Source organism: Quercus lobata, chromosome 6 (assembly GCF_001633185.2).
Source record: "Quercus lobata isolate SW786 chromosome 6, ValleyOak3.0 Primary Assembly, whole genome shotgun sequence".
In the NCBI taxonomy this organism is placed as follows: domain Eukaryota; kingdom Viridiplantae; phylum Streptophyta; class Magnoliopsida; order Fagales; family Fagaceae; genus Quercus; species Quercus lobata.
In genome coordinates, this window is record NC_044909.1 from 21,804,934 (window position 1) to 21,820,998 (window position 16,065).

The 16,065-nt window shown below is 33.2% G+C and overlaps 1 protein-coding gene across 1 annotated transcript; it reads left to right on the forward strand.

Annotated features, from left to right (window-relative positions):
- Positions 1-10,795: 10,795 nt before the first annotated feature.
- Positions 10,796-11,848, forward strand: LOC115949977. Its single transcript, XM_031067234.1, has 2 exons — positions 10,796-11,116; positions 11,258-11,848. The coding sequence occupies exons 1-2, from the start codon at positions 10,796-10,798 to the stop codon at positions 11,846-11,848; spliced, it is 912 nt and encodes a 303-aa protein (XP_030923094.1).
- The last annotated feature ends 4,217 nt before the right edge of the window (positions 11,849-16,065 follow it).

Genomic DNA, 16,065 nt, shown 5'->3' on the forward strand with positions numbered 1-16,065 from the left:
CCATGTGTCCTAAATTATTTATTCTTAAAGTGTTTTATTTCTTAAGTTTAGAATCAAATGTGGGACCACATCATAAATATTCATCCAAGTGAATTATTAAGTACAAAAACCAACCTTCTCAACAAAAAAAAAAAGTACAAAAACCAAAAGAATTTAGAATAAATGAATTGTAAAAAATAAAAAATAAATAAATAAAAGTGCTTCACAATGATTTTTTTTTTTAAATGGAAAATTTACATTTTATACCTAATAATATCATTTACAAAATATTTTAAAGAGTTAACAAAATATAAAAATGACTATCAATAGTATTTAAATTATATATATATATATATTATATTATGTATTTTATTGTATATCTTTAAGTGTATGGGTATATGCATGGAGTTATAAGCTAGTTTCTATAATGACATCTTCCTTACATTTTGTGGGGATCGTTCGACTAATAGGCCCATAGGATTCAGAACGGGTTCAGGATTGTTGGGCCAGTGGCCCATCGGAGGCCATATACCCGTCCGAGGACACCATGGTCCTCGGCAGAACTCGTCCGAGGACGATCGCGTCCGAGAACGATCAGGACGTGGCCTCGTTGCGATCAGATCTCATAATTCAGTCATCTCAAAGGGTAGAGTAGCCGATTAAAGATGAAAGAGATAAGGCAAACAAATATCTGAAGCTACAGCTACCTCCGCATTAATGACCTCTCAATCAACTCTCTGGCCGCATTAATGTGGAGGTGATACCTGAGCAGTGGGAAAGCAGCCTTACAGCTGCCTATAGGAAGTTCCAGGAGGTGCCAGATGGGACAGAAAGAAATCCTCCGAACCCAACCTACACGTGTGCGGCGAGGATGGAGCGCAAAGGGAGATATATAAACTAAAGGAAGAACATGAAAAAAGGGGATGGGAGAGAAAAAAAAAGAGAAAGAAGAACAAGAGACGGAAAGTAGAGAGAAAAAAGGGAGAAGAGAAAGAAGGATTGGTATTAGTCACTAAGGGGGAATATCCGGAATATCAACTGAAAAACCTTGAACGTTCATGAAATTGAGTCTTGGGAGGTTAGATTATAGTTAGCCTAGTTCTTTACACCCACGCTCTAAAAATTATATTGTCTGGGCCCTTCACGTACGAACCGGATACTGTCTTGGTTCGGTACTAGATCGTGCTCTTACACATTTTATTACTCATAAAATGTTAAAAATTTATTTTATATTTCCTATGCATAAGAGGCGTTATATATTGTAGATTTTTTTTTTTAGATCATTTTAACCTGTAACGTCCGTTCCTACGTGGGATCAATATATTTTAAAATTTATTAAAGCATTCTAACATGACAAGTCCTTTAAATCTTCACCTTCAATTTATGACAAAATGCTAAAATTATGTCACCTCATCATTCCACTAACATATTCATAAAATAATACTTACAAAACTCAAACTTGATGACTTTAATTCCTTCTAATTGTAAAAGGAATGTGAGGATTTAAAGAGCTCTACAACTCTAAAAATTCTAAAAGATTTTGATCCAAATGAGGGAGGAAATGTTAATAATCTCTTTCTAGTTTCTACTAGTAATTTTACCAAAAAGGCACGAACGTCCTCAAGAGAGCAATGCGTAATCCACACCTCAATTTCTATCACTTACCTTTTTACAACTATTCAACATTAAATTAATCATTATTTTATATTACTATATGAGGAATAATTTCTTATATTCTCCAACATATATACATACAATTTTTTTAGAAGACAAGGATATACAACTAACTAATACATCATAACATAGATAAACTTTTGAAAAAACAAATGTGAAAAAAATAATTATACTATAGAATATGCATCATAAGCTATATATGAAACAAAGTTGGCTCGTTATAAACTTATGAAATATTATGATAAAAAAATCACTAATATAAATGAAAAAGGATTTTAATTTCAAAGCTCTCATGATATATTAAAAAAAAATCAACTCATCTTAATTGAATTTTAAAGTTTGATTAACTTGTTAATACTTAATACAAGATAACCTAAGGCTTCATTTGGAAGTTCATAAGAGAATGGAATGTAATGATCACAAAGGAATGGAAATGAATGAAATGTATTAAAGCAAGGGAAATGAATGGAAAAGAAATGAATGAAATGGAATTAAGTAACCTTAATTGGATGTTTGGGAATAACATAGAGAGAATGGAATAGAATCATTTTATGACAATATTACTATTAGACCCTTATTTTAAAATAAATGGTTGAATATATAGGGGTATTTTGGAAGTTTTAGTAAAAAATTCATTAAATCTAATTTCATTCTCTCCCATTACTCCTAATTTTGTGGGGAATGAAAATTTGAGATTTTAAGAAAATAAAGAGGAATGAATGTTCCCTCCTACCCATTCTATTCCCTCTCATTTAAACTCCCAAATAAGGGAATGAACTTTTCATTCCCTCCATCAAAACTCCCAAACAAGGGAAAGGAAGAATTTTCTAAAATTATTCTTTTCATTCATTTCCATTCATTTCTATTCCCTCCTCCAAAAAGAGGGCTAAGAGTTGCCCTTTTTGATAAATTGTGACAGTGTTAAAAAATTTATAAATTTGACATAAATTTTCCCTTTTTCACTTTATAGTTTAAAGTGTATGAAAGATTATATATATATATATATATATATATATATAAAGTTGGTTTTAAATTACACTTGATATAACTTTAAATAATGTTATATTACTCAGTATATTTTTTATTAGATATAATACTTGAATTGGCACCTCCCCATGCATAAAGTGCTTAAGGGTTTAGGGGGAAAGGGCTCAAGTTACGGGGTTAGCAGCATACTGTAATTATTTCTCAAAAAAAAAAAAACTTTGCAAAGTCACTTTTAATTATATTTTCTTCTTATACCTTCTATACTTGCAAAACTTCAAGATGATCAGAGTTCAATGACTATGCTCTATCAAATATTTATATTTCAAGATTTTATATTTTAAAACTATGCATAAATTATGAGTTTTTGAATCGAATAGTAAATAGTATCTAATTTTAACTAAATTTGACATTCATGTAAAAAACATAAAATATATGTATTCCAAAGATGGAATTTTCAAAATTTTCATCAAACAAAAGTCATTACATGGTATAATCTATATATATATATATATATATATATATACATACACATGAGTTGGGTTCAAGTTACACCTAGTGTAACTCTAAGTAATGTTACACCACCCAATAATTTGTTATTGAATTAATATTTTAAAAATCCAACCGTTGAATTTTATATTTTATATGTTCTTAACATGCATGCCAATTCTCGTATCAATCGGATGTTATTTATTATTTGATCCATAAACTCATATTTTATGCATTATTTTAAACTACAAAAATTTAAATTTTAACAATTGATTGATGACATGGATATTAATTTTTTATCACCTTAAAATTTTGCAAGCATAAAGAATATACAAAGATAATATAATCTAACGGTGGATTTGTTAATATTCGCATCCAATTAAAAAATATTGAGTGATGTAACATTACTTAGAGTTATACCAGGTGTAACTTGAACCCAACCTTGATCTTAATAAATCTAATAAGGAAAAAGATAAACAAATGAGCACAATGATGGAGATGAATCCAGTCAACAGGCTATTCTTTCTGATAAAGGTATTCCTGATACTTTCATTAATCCTCAACTTGCTTTTGTTAATAAATTACTTCCTTCAAAATGGTTTACAAAAGTTAAAATTGTTGTTTCTCCTGATTATCATTTCACTGTTATTGCTATGATTGATTCTGGTGCAGATATGAACTGTATCCAAGAAGGATTAATTCCTTCAAAATATTTTGAAAAATCTACTAAAAGATTGGTTTCTGCTAATGGTTCTCAAATGAAAATTAAGTATGAATTGAATAATGCTCATGTGTGTCATGATAATGTTTGTTTCAAGGTTCCTTCTGTTCTTGTCAAAAATATGACTGATAAAGTGATTCTTGGTCTGCCATTTATTAATGCTTTGTATCCCTTTCTTGTTGAACATGATGGAATTACTACTAATCCATTTGGACAGAAAGTAAAATTCAAATTTGCTTCAAAGTTTGAAATTGATATTGATAATCTATCTTATAAGAAAGATTCTCCCATGAATGAACTTATTCAAGAACAAAATGTTCGAACCATAAGTCAGAAGACTTAAACATAGCCTTGCTTTCCAGAATACGAGATTGTATGTCTGTTGGCAAGTTGGCAATAGCACTTTTCAACAAAGATTGGGTCTTAAGACTCAATCTTGCGTAATCAGTGCCCATAATAGTCTTTTTATCCATTGAATGAATGTCCTCTTTGCCAAAGAGTTGACTAGTATCGGGTTCATCTGTGATGTTTATGGGGTTAACAGGATGGATTCCAAAAGCCTCATTTTTTGGAACAATGTTAGTTTTTGAAGCAAAGTTATTTTCTAAAACAAGATCATTTTCTGAAATAGGGTTAACTAGGTGGCTCACATAAGCTTCATTTTTAGCAATGAGGTTAACAAGATGGATTTCAAGGTTTCTGAGAGTTTTTTGGAAAAGATCATGGTGGTTTCTAATAAAAGCAAATTGAAGGCTATCAAGGATGAATTTAATAGAATTTGGTAATTCTGAACAGGTTCCATTGTGGAATTGTAAATTTCTTGACAAAACTTCTTGTAAAGCAGTTAACATATCACCATTGGAATATGTCACTGTTGCCGGGACATCTCCTTGAAGGGATGTTGATCCACTGGGTTTTACCCCAGAAGATGCGCCTTCATGCATTTTAAAAGGTTGTCCCGCTGGGAACCCTTTGTTTTGAGAATAGTCCTGTGCAGGAGCTTTTCCCTTATTTCTCTTTTCCATAATAATCCACTTACTAGTGGTATAAATATGAATATTATTATTATCCCACTTATTAGTGGTATTTATCCACGCATCATTGTCTGATTCCTGTAAAGAATCATTGATAATGTTAGGATAATGGATAGTATTTAACATTTTGGTACTATGAAAATTACCTTTAAAATCATCAGTGAAATATTGGTGAGAACTCATCACTAGTTCTTGAATAAGTTCATTCATTCGAACATTTCAAGATACTTGTTACAACTGTTATTCCTGATCCTGCTAATTCAGATGATGTTAGTGATATTCTTCAACAAGCTGATTGGAAAGAACACTTTGGGAGTAGTTTCAGAGTGTATGAAAAGAAACACCCGTTTCCGGGCCTTCTAGTCAATTATGATGATGGTTCAGATGATGTTAAGAGGAGTCCTAACTGGCTCTCCCAAATGTTTGAGTATGGCTTTATTAGGCTCATTAGACTAACAGGCCATGACCAAACCAGCCAGTTCCCACAAATCATTCAGACTGCTATTAAAAAATTTGAAAGTCCTTTTGTTTCGATCAAATGCTGGAGCACTTTGCCTCAATGGGAAAGAGATAACTGGATGAATGTCCAGCCTTCAAAATATCTCATTCTCATTAATGGATACACGCACCAAGGGCAATGGTATGAAGGAGACTCTTATTTATCCTTCAAAAATCCTTGGGCTCTCGCAGACTGCTGGAGTGATTATTTTAACAATCAAATTCGTGACGTTGCTCAAAATTTATGGAAGAATTATCACTTTATGGGGAATTCAGATAGAATTTCTGTTTTTGGTCCTAGACCTTATGCTAATGCCATTTCTCATTTGCGGATAGCAGATCACTGTAATCCAAGAAGTTTTCTCACTCTAGGAAAAACTCCAGAGTTTGAGCCACTTCTATACTGTGGATTTTGTAACCAATATGTTCTCTATCATGAGCATGAATGTAATGATGATCCTCCATGGGAACCTTATGATGACTACCCATCGGATGCTACTTCCACTGATTGATGAGTTTATTCCTGAGGTTACTACTATTGCAAGACTGATGCTACTTTATTTGTCTGGTTTGCACAAAAGCCAAAATGTTTTATTGTCCTTCACAAATATGTTGCGGAAAATCCAGAACTGATTCATGATACTTCGGATTCTGCGGAAGATTTTGATTCCCCTATTTGTCTAGCCTGCACAACGGCCAAAACTATTACAATATTCAAAATGAGTCTGAAAAGCTACAAGGTAGAGATGAGAAGATGCCCTGACAAAGGCTTCATTTATGCCAACAAAAAATGTCACCTTTGTTGGTTTCTTTCTTATTGGTTTCTTTTGCCTCTAAAGGACACCAATAACGAGGCCTTGTCCCTACACTTATAGGCCTATTGCTGATCTCTACGGAGGATTCTCATAATCTTGTGGATTCCCCACAATCTTGGGTCAAAAAAGAAGAGAAATTCTATTTTACTATTCAGTCATTATTCACCTATCACTATTCATCTGTTACTATTCACTATCACTGTTCATCCGTTACTGTTCATGACACTGTTCACTCCGAATTTTGCCTATTTAAAGGGTGTTGTCCCTTATGTTTAAGGGGCTTTTCAAGTCAAGTTTGAGTTCTGATTTCTCTTCCCTTAGAACTAGCCTTCTTAGAGAGAGAACCCACCTTGTTTCTACTACTACTACTACCTTGTTCATCCTTGTTCACTACAAACTTTGTAATCCTACAAACCTTGTAACTAGGACTAGTTCAAGCTTTGTAATTGTTAACCTGTAACTGTTGAGATCTTGTATTCACTACTACTACTGTAAGTATTTATCCTACTTTCAATAATAAGTATTTTCAGTTCTATGTTCATTACTCTACTTGTTGCTACCGCCACCTTAGACGGATTACCGCCATACCGGACGGTTCTAAATTGCTTTCATTTACTTTAAACTATTGTTCTTATTTACTTTAAATTATTTTGATATATACTGCTTGGCTGGTTCTACCGCCTTATTATTGTTTCTTAATTTCAAGTTATTTACTTTCAAGTTAAGTACATTATTTTCATTACAATATTACTGTGCTTCCATCTCTTCTCTTCAGCAGTGTGTCCCCTTCCCCCTTTATGGTAGAATAGTATAGATCAAGGTATTAACACCATCAGGAATACCACGACCAATACTTTCATCAAAAATAGGTAGACCTTCATCATTCTTTTTAACAGCATGTATATATATTTATATATATATAAAACCGAAACTTCTGAAACTCTCACAATTTTCCACGTCAACACAATATTTAAAAAATTAAAATTAAAAACTCTATTTCACTCAAAAACAAAACCAGATAAAAGCCAAGCATTCTAGGTTTTCTCTAACGCAACCCACTACAACCTTCCCTCTCTCAAATGTTTTTTTTTTTTTTGCTCCTCTCTCTTCCTTTTCTCTGCTCATCTCAGCCAAACCCTACAATAAACTCATACAAATATGATTCTTATTGCCTGGATAAGTAGTGCTCAACAAGAAAGAGCTAAATTTTAACCTTTGGAGACAGAAAAATATTGAAGAGGTAAGTGTAAGGAAACTTATTTGGTTTTTAGTTTATTAATTAATAATTAATTGGTTTTTAAGTATTGTCCCTCCTCAAACCCTAGACTTAAGACTTCCCTTCTCTTCCTTGCTCCATGATAGTCCCTACATTCCAACCAACACTCCCAAATCAATGCTTCTTGATTGCCCATCAGACTTGACGGGAGGCCTAGGACAAGTATCATGGTGCTAAAGGTGGTGTTTTTACAATTCTAAATCTACAACTAACAAACCCTAATCTTGGTATGTCCTTTTCATCTAAGTTTTTCTAATACTTCTGTTTTTGCTTAATGGTTTTTCTCTAGTATTTCTTTTTTTGTTATTATTATTATTATTTTATATTTGTACCCGATACAATTTTACAATCTCATATCAGATGAATTCCCAAGTCCTAGACTAACATTGAAATCCCATGACAGATAAAACACTTAGATAATGTCGATGTTTGTCTTCTCTATGTGAGGTTACAATCTGGCCGTGATATAGGAACAAGGGTAATCATAAACCTATTGAAGTTAGGACAAATAGGTAGTATATCTCCAATCTTCTTTTACAAAATAGGATAATAATAGAGCATGAGATACATTGAAGAATTGAGAACAAATAGTATAAATTGATTGAACACATCTTCATACGAAGAGAACACTTGACAGCTTTCATTAATTTATTTTAGGTTTCAAAAAACATACATTTTGGTAGTCCCACAATGTTAAACATCATTTTTTATATTAATTTATTTATTAAATCGATTACTACTCTTCACAATAAAGAGTTTTAAATCAACTATTACTCAACGACATAGAGTTTCAAACTGACTATTACTTAGTATCATGGAAAGTTTTAAACTAACTATTACTCAACAACATGGAGAATTTTAAACCAAATTAAAGAAGTTTGACTATTTTGGTTGTCCCACAATTTTACTCATTATTTTTTTATTAATTTATTAATTATTATGTCAAAATGAGAGTTTTAAATTGACCACTACTCAGCAAACTGAAGAGTTTTAAATCAACTACTACTCAATAACATGCAGAGTTTTAAACCAAACTAACCTACTACTATATATACAACACTACACTAAAACCTTCTATGCGGTTTACTCTCTCTACCATTTCTATCCTTTTGTTTTTACAAGACGCTAGAGTTTTTAAAGATGGAGTAAATGCTAAAAAGAAGCTAAGAGGTAATGGATGTCACTAAAATATTTTGATTTTTTATTCTCATGTACATCTTTGTTTTTTTGGATGAATACTTTGTGTTATAAAATATTTTTTATATTACTTTATTTGCGTTTTTTCCCTAAAAGCCTCTGTGAAACTTAGAAATTTCTTTTTGTCAATATTGTTGTTTTATTTTGTTGTTCCATATTTTATAAAACTTTAAATATGATAGAAATATAAATAGTGCACATTTGTTTCATCTTTTTATATATACATACATACATGCACACACACACATACAATTTGGGTTTTCTTTTTTTTTTTCCAAAATATGTGTATCTTTATTTCATATAATAAATATTTCTTTTTATTCATTTTTAACTAATATATGTATAAACTATACTTTCATAAGATTTTATCCCGTGCATTGCACGGGTTAGCGGTATTGCTTAAAGTTAACCTTTTATTTTTAAAATCTGCTTAAGTTAACTTTATAAAGAGTGACGTAGGTTCACATTTTTTCCTACCAAAGGAGAGAAAGGTCCATTTCTTTATCCAGATAGAAAGCTCCATTCCTTTATATTAATGTTTTGTTTAGCATCATCCTTCCCCTCTTTCCAAAAAAGATGTACTTTTATATGATATTTTCAATGTTACCCAGGCCCTTTCGTTTTATAAAATCTATTATTCTTTCAGAACTACTGGGATTTGGTTAAAGGTGACATCACAACCACTGTTTTGAATTATTTAAATTCTGGTTCATTGCCCTCAACTCTTAACCATACCTTTGTTACTTTGATCCCTAAAATTAAAAACCCAGAAAAAGTCATAGAGTTCAGACCTATTAGCCTTTGCAATGTGCTTTATAAGATATTCTCAAAAGTCCTTGCTAATAGATTGAAAAGAGTTCTACCTCTTATTATCTCTGAACATCAAAGTGCATTCCTCAAGGGTAGATTGATCACAGATAACATCTTGGTTGCATTTGAAACCTTACATTATATGAAAAATCATAACTCAAGATCCACAGGGTTCATGGCCCTTAAGCTTGATATGAGTAAAGCCTATGACCGGGTGGAATGGTCTTTCCTGAAAGATGTTATGAGGCAGATGGGTTTCAATGAAAAATGGGTTGCTCTTATTATGACTTGTATCACTTCTGTCTCCTATTCCTTGTTAATAAATGGTGAACCACAGGGACACATTGTACCTACCAGGGGTATCCGTCAAGGTGACCCCCTTTCCCCATACCTATTTCTACTGTGTTCAGAGGGCCTTCACAGGCTCATCCAGACTGCTGCCAATAATGGGGAAATAAAAGGGGTATCCATTTGTAGAAATGGCCCGAGACTAACGCACTTACTTTTTGCAGATGATAGCCTACTATTCTGCAGGGCTACTAGAAGTGAGTGTCAAAAGGTCCTTGAAATCTTATCAACCTATGAAAACCTTTCTGGCCAAAAGTTAAATAAGGAGAAGACAGCGCTCTTTTTTAGCAAGTCCACACCTTCAGGAGTGCAATCCGAGATTATGGCAAAATTTGGAGTAACCGAATTGAAGCAATATGAAGCCTATTTGGGATTACCGGCTTTGGTAGGGAGAAATAAGAGAGCAAGTTTTGACCAGTTAAAACAAAGAGTGTGGAAGAGGCTACAAGGCTGGGAAGGGAAGTTGTTATCTCAAGCAGGAAGGGAGGTCCTTATTAAATCAGTTATTCAGGCCATACCCACGTATGCTATGAGTTGTTTCAAGTTGCCGATCACCTTGTGCCATGAGATTGAAACCCTTGTCCGAAAGTTTTGGTGGGGGCAAAGGGGTGAGCAGAAGAAAGTTCATTGGGTGAAATGGGAGGAGATGTGTAAGCACAAAGATCGGGGGGGAATGGGTTTCAAAGATCTTACCATGTTCAATGATGCAATGTTGGCAAAACTCTCTTGGAGATTGCTACATGATGATAAATCTCTTTTCTTTAGAGTTTTTAAGGCAAGATTTTTTCCTAATGGCACAATATTGGATGCTAAAGATTCTACCTCGGCCTCGTATGCTTGGAAGAGCATTCTAAGAGGAAGAGAGTTGATTTTGAAGGGGGCTCTATAGAGAGTGGGAGATGGGAAACAAATTAGAATTTGGGGAGATAATTGGCTGCCAACAAGAAATCAGCCAAAAGTCACTTCTCCAATGATATTTGGTCAACAGAATTCAGCTGTGGAAGTCCTGATTAATCAGTCCACCCGAAGATGGAGAGAAGAAGTTATTGATCACTGTTTTAATAAAACTGAGGCAGAAGTCATAAAGAACATTCCTCTGAGCTCCTATCCCCAACGGGATACTCTGGTATGGCCTTTCACACCTAATGGACAGTACACTGTGAACTCAGGCTACAGGTTCCTCTTTGAAGAGAATAGCACAAGCCAACCCACTCAACAATCCTCATTGCACACCTCTGGTTGCTGGAAGAAGTTGTGGAAGATGAATATCCCAAACAAGATCAAAAATTTTGTATGGCGCTCCTGTAGAGAAGCACTCCCAACCAAAGCAAACCTACACCGGAGAAAAATCACAGCTGATGCAATGTGTGATCGGTGCAAGGCGCAAACGGAGGACTGTTCACATGCTTTATTTTTTTGTTCTGATGTGCAGGTTGTTTGGGTAGCAGATCAACAGTGGCAGTGGCTGTCAGCAATGCAAGGGAAGACGGCAATGGAGATTTTTAGTCACGCATTGGAGGAAGACAAAGACCCTTCATTGCTAGCCTACACGGCATGGACGCTCTGGAACTGCAGAAATAAGGCTCGTGTAAACGAGACTCAATGCCCACTGAACCAGGTTATGCAACTCGCAAGGGAACGAAGGAGGGAGTTCCAAACAGCACAGCCAATTTTTCCGAAGCAGCTACACCGGAAACACACCAGATGGAAGCCACCTGACGTCGGAAGCTTCAAAGTCAACTATGATGGAGCATTTTTCGAAGATCAAGGCAGAGCTGGAATCGGAGTGGTCATACGTAATTCTGAAGGAGTAGTGTTGGCCTCCCTTTCGCAGCAAATTCCTCTGCCAAACACAGTTGCACAGGTGGAAGCTTTGGCAGCACGAAGAGCAGCTGAATTCGCCTTGGAGATTGGCATTAATCAAGTCGTTATTGAGGGAGACTCCGAAGTCATTTACAAGGATCTAGTCAATCCAGGACCTTCTCTTGCTCTACACGGACACCTGATTTTTGATGTACTGTAGTTAGCAAATGTTTTTTCGCATGTTAGTTTTTCTCACATTTGTCGAACAGGAAATAATGTAGCCCATGGTTTGGCTAGAAGGGCTATTTCGACACCCGATATAAATATCTGGATGGAGGAAGTACCACCAGATATTCTCTAGTTTGTTCAAGCTGATTTAACAGCTTTGATTTAATTTAATTTGAAGTCTTCTTTCTCAAAAAAAAAATATTTTGACGGAACTAAATTAAAGCTTCCAGTTCAGCAAAAATAAATAAATAAATAAATAAAGCTTCCATTAAGAGGAAAAAAAAAAAAAAGATGTTATATCTACAACATTTTTACAATATTTTTACAACAAATCACAGATGATTAGTTGTTATTGGTTCAAATTTGAAACTAACACTAAGATTACTTTTTTGCCCTAATAATAACAACCAGTAACAACTTGCCACTTAGGATTTATTATAAAAATATTGTAAACATATCATTTCTTAAAAAAAATGGTAACTTCAACAACCCCTAACTTTATAAAAATGACCATCACCATCCTCAAATAGTAATACTAGAGTAAGATTGGCTGAAGGAGCCTAGATTATTAAAGGCCGGTTTGGAAAGCTATAGGCAACTAAATCAATGAGTACTGATAATTGGCTTCTAAGATTGCGAAAGTATTGGCTTAAAAAGCCAAATTCTTTTACTATTCAGTTTATTTTTTGTACTATTCATGGATTTCATTCTATTTTTTGGTACTATTCATTTATTTTAGCTACTTTTTAACTTTATTTACAGTACTTTCAGTAAAAAAATTTCAATTTCAACTAAATAAGTTGTTCTCAAACGGACTTTAAATCTTCAATTTTCAATTTCCTTTTTCTTTCCTTTTTCCTTTTGTTTTTGTTTAAGTATAACATTTCAACTATGATTTATGGTAACCTTGGTTATTATCTTAGGTAAAAAAATTAACCTCAATTAGAGAGAAATTATGAGAGAGTGATCTAACATAAGTTTAAATTCTAAATATAAGTATAAGTGTTTGTGGGGTGTAGGGGGTAAGGGTTAAAATTCAAGTCTCCAAAAGAGAGTTTTACACACATATACACTTAAATTAGGGTAGAGTAGAATTTTTATTTTGTATATAAAAAAAAAGTATTTTAATTGTTACAATGATAAATTCTTCATTAAAACTCTAAAATTCATAACAATTTTACCCAAAATAAAGGAAAAAGGAAATCTCTCTTTTCGACTTATTTTTCTTAATTAGATTGTCTATAAAACCAGTTGAAATGAGTTGTGCCCATGTGCAAGCCCCAAGCTACCCTAAGTTCTTTAAAAATATATATATATTGTAAGGACACGATTTTGTGACGAACCTAAACAGTATTGAGTTCTCACGTAAAAGGCCCAGACAATATGATTTGTGGAGCGTGGGTGTAAGAACTAGGTTAACTGTGGTATCTCCTCCAAAGATTTACTCTCAAGCACGTCCAAGGTTTAAAGTTGGTATATCGAATGTTTTCCTTTCGTGATTAGTGCAATTCTCTCTTTCTTCTCTTACTTTCTTCTTTCTTTCTTTTTATGTCTGTTCTTCTCTCCTCTTTTTTTCTCCAATCCCCTTCTTCATGTTCTTCTTTTAGTTTATATACCCCCCTTTGCGCTCCATCCTTGCCACACACGTGTAGGTTGTGTCCGGAGGATTTCTTTCTGTCCCATCTGGCACCTCCTGGAACTTCCTATGAGCAGCTGTAAGGCTGCTTCCCTACTGTTCAGGTATCACCTCCACATTAATGCGGCCAGAGAGTTGGTTGAGAGGTCATTAATGCGGAGGCAGCTGTAGTTTCAGATATTTGTTTGCCTTATCTCTTTCATCTTTAGTCGGCTACTCTATCCTTTGCGATGACCTAATTCTGAGATCTAATCGCAGTGAGACCACGTCCTGATCGTCCTCGGACGCGATCGTCCTCGGACGCGTACTGCCGAGGAGCATGGTGTCCTCGGACGGGTATACGGCCTCGGATGGGCCACGGGCCCAACAATTCTGAACCAATTCTGAACCCTATGGGCCCATTAATCGATCGATCCCCACATATATATATATATATATATATTTATAATTAATAGATTTTAATTGATTTTATTAATATTCCAAACTTGAAATTTCATAATTCCAAACTCAAAAGTTTTTATTGAAAATAATTTTTAAATCTCCTAATGCTGTTAAGAAAAAAAATTATTAACTTGATAAACTATAGCAACATCTCCTAACCAATGTGCTGAATTTTATATGTTGTTTTGTTAAATAAATGATATATATATACACACACAATGCTATATCCTTTTTAAGGACATATGCAACCAGTTAATCCTTTGATTAGAAATAAAATCTCAGATAAAAAAAAACATTGATACTTTTGAATTAATTTTCAATAAAAATATCATACAACATCTTTGAAAAATTAAGGTATAGATAAAAATATTTAAAAATTTTTGAGTATATGATCATATTTTTAACAGTTCTATGTTAATTTTTTTTTTCATTTTAATTTTATGTATTCAAATTTTTATTTGAAATATCTTATATTTGGATTAATCTTTTAATTTCATATATTAATGACTATTTATTGGTTATTTTTATTTATTTTATTTTTCTTATATGAAATATAAATTTTTAGTCAACTTAAATTATGTAGGCCATTTAGGCAATTGTCTAAGGTCATTAATGCAAAAAGGCTCATAATTTGGTGTTAATATAACACCATTCTTTGATAAAAATATATTCAATCATATATATACACACACATAATTAGTCATATTAATGCCTCTAATACATTATGTTATATTATTCTAGTGTTTAAAATTTATTTATTTTTAATCATATTAGAATTTTATATTGTAGATAGTTCTTTTAATTGTATTAATTTTTGAATTATGAATATGACTATAAACTTTGAATCTAAATATGAAAAAATTTAACCAAAAAGAAAAGGAATATAAAAATTAATTAAATCTTAAAAGAAATTTATTGATAAATTTGTTAGTAGTAAATAAAATAACAAAGAAATTTAAGTGAAAAAATATATATGTTTGTATTTACTTTTAAAACTAAGGTCTTAAAAGAAGTTTTGCAAATAAAATAAAATAATTTAATTGACAAACTAAATTATATAAAAATATTATTTTCAATCTTTAGATGAATCAATCATTACAAAATTTTAGAGATATTACCTATCCCAAGATTAAAATATATAATTGGAAAAGACATTTTTTAGATTGGAGGAATATATTATGGTGATTCTTTATTTTTCTACGGTGAATATCCAGAGCAAATGATTGTATACGTGTAAGTTTGGTTATATGAATTTGTGCGCGCCAACAGTGAGGTTTATGGGCCAATCCACCACTTGGGCTCACAATCTATTTATAATGTGGGCTTTGGATTTCCTACTGTTGGCAGTTCATGATTTGGAGACCCAACAACTCAACCTAATCTTACATACCTCTCTCCTTTCTCTCGTGTTGCTTTCCTTATATCTTCAGCTCTCTGTTTCCTCTCTCCCTTTCCACCCCCCCGCTCAAGATGAGGGGAGGGGTTATGATTACTCTAGGTTATTAGTGGGCAAGAGGGTCCAATTCCATTGCTTCTAAGTGGGTGTTTAGTTGGGAGTGGTAGTAGTGGCTTTGGAACTAGTTCCCACCTCAAGAGGGATTTCGGCAGCGATATTCCCCAGGACAATACCGGGCAGCTCAGATATAGTATCCCCGAGCAATCACGTTCTCGCCCGAGACGTAGTTGACCAGGCAAGCCCCGGATTATTAATCATGATGTGTACGGATCAAGATTACATGTCCAATGGGCCTTGGGTCAAGCATAGTGGCATGAGGCTCAAGCTTATGGGTTATACTGTAAGGTTGAAGTTCAAGGCTCAAGTGGGCCTGGGGACCCTATGCCGTACAAAATTATTTAATTATCATATGATTTGTTTAAATAAATTAGTAAATCATGTGATTAAATATTTATGGATAGACTATAGTATCATTAGGGCAATTTGGTACCTTCCTAAGTACTTAGTGCTTGGGATGGGTCGAAGGAAATTACTTTGAAATTAAAAGTGACATATTTTATTAAATTTGAGAGAGTTTGAGAAACAAGAATACAAATAAAAAATAAAGATTTTTTTTTTTTTTTTGGAGAGGAATTTAAAGATTTAAATGCTATAATGAAAACATTTTTACAAGAAA

Excerpts from the sequence above, each read along its gene's own strand:
- LOC115949977 (XM_031067234.1), top strand. The coding sequence starts at position 10,796 with ATGATATTTGGTCAACAGAATTCAGCTGTGGAAGTCCTGATTAATCAG. Across the intron at positions 11,117-11,257 it reads CAAACAAGATCAAAAATTTT|GTTGTTTGGGTAGCAGATCA; the intron begins GTATGGCGCTCC and ends TCTGATGTGCAG.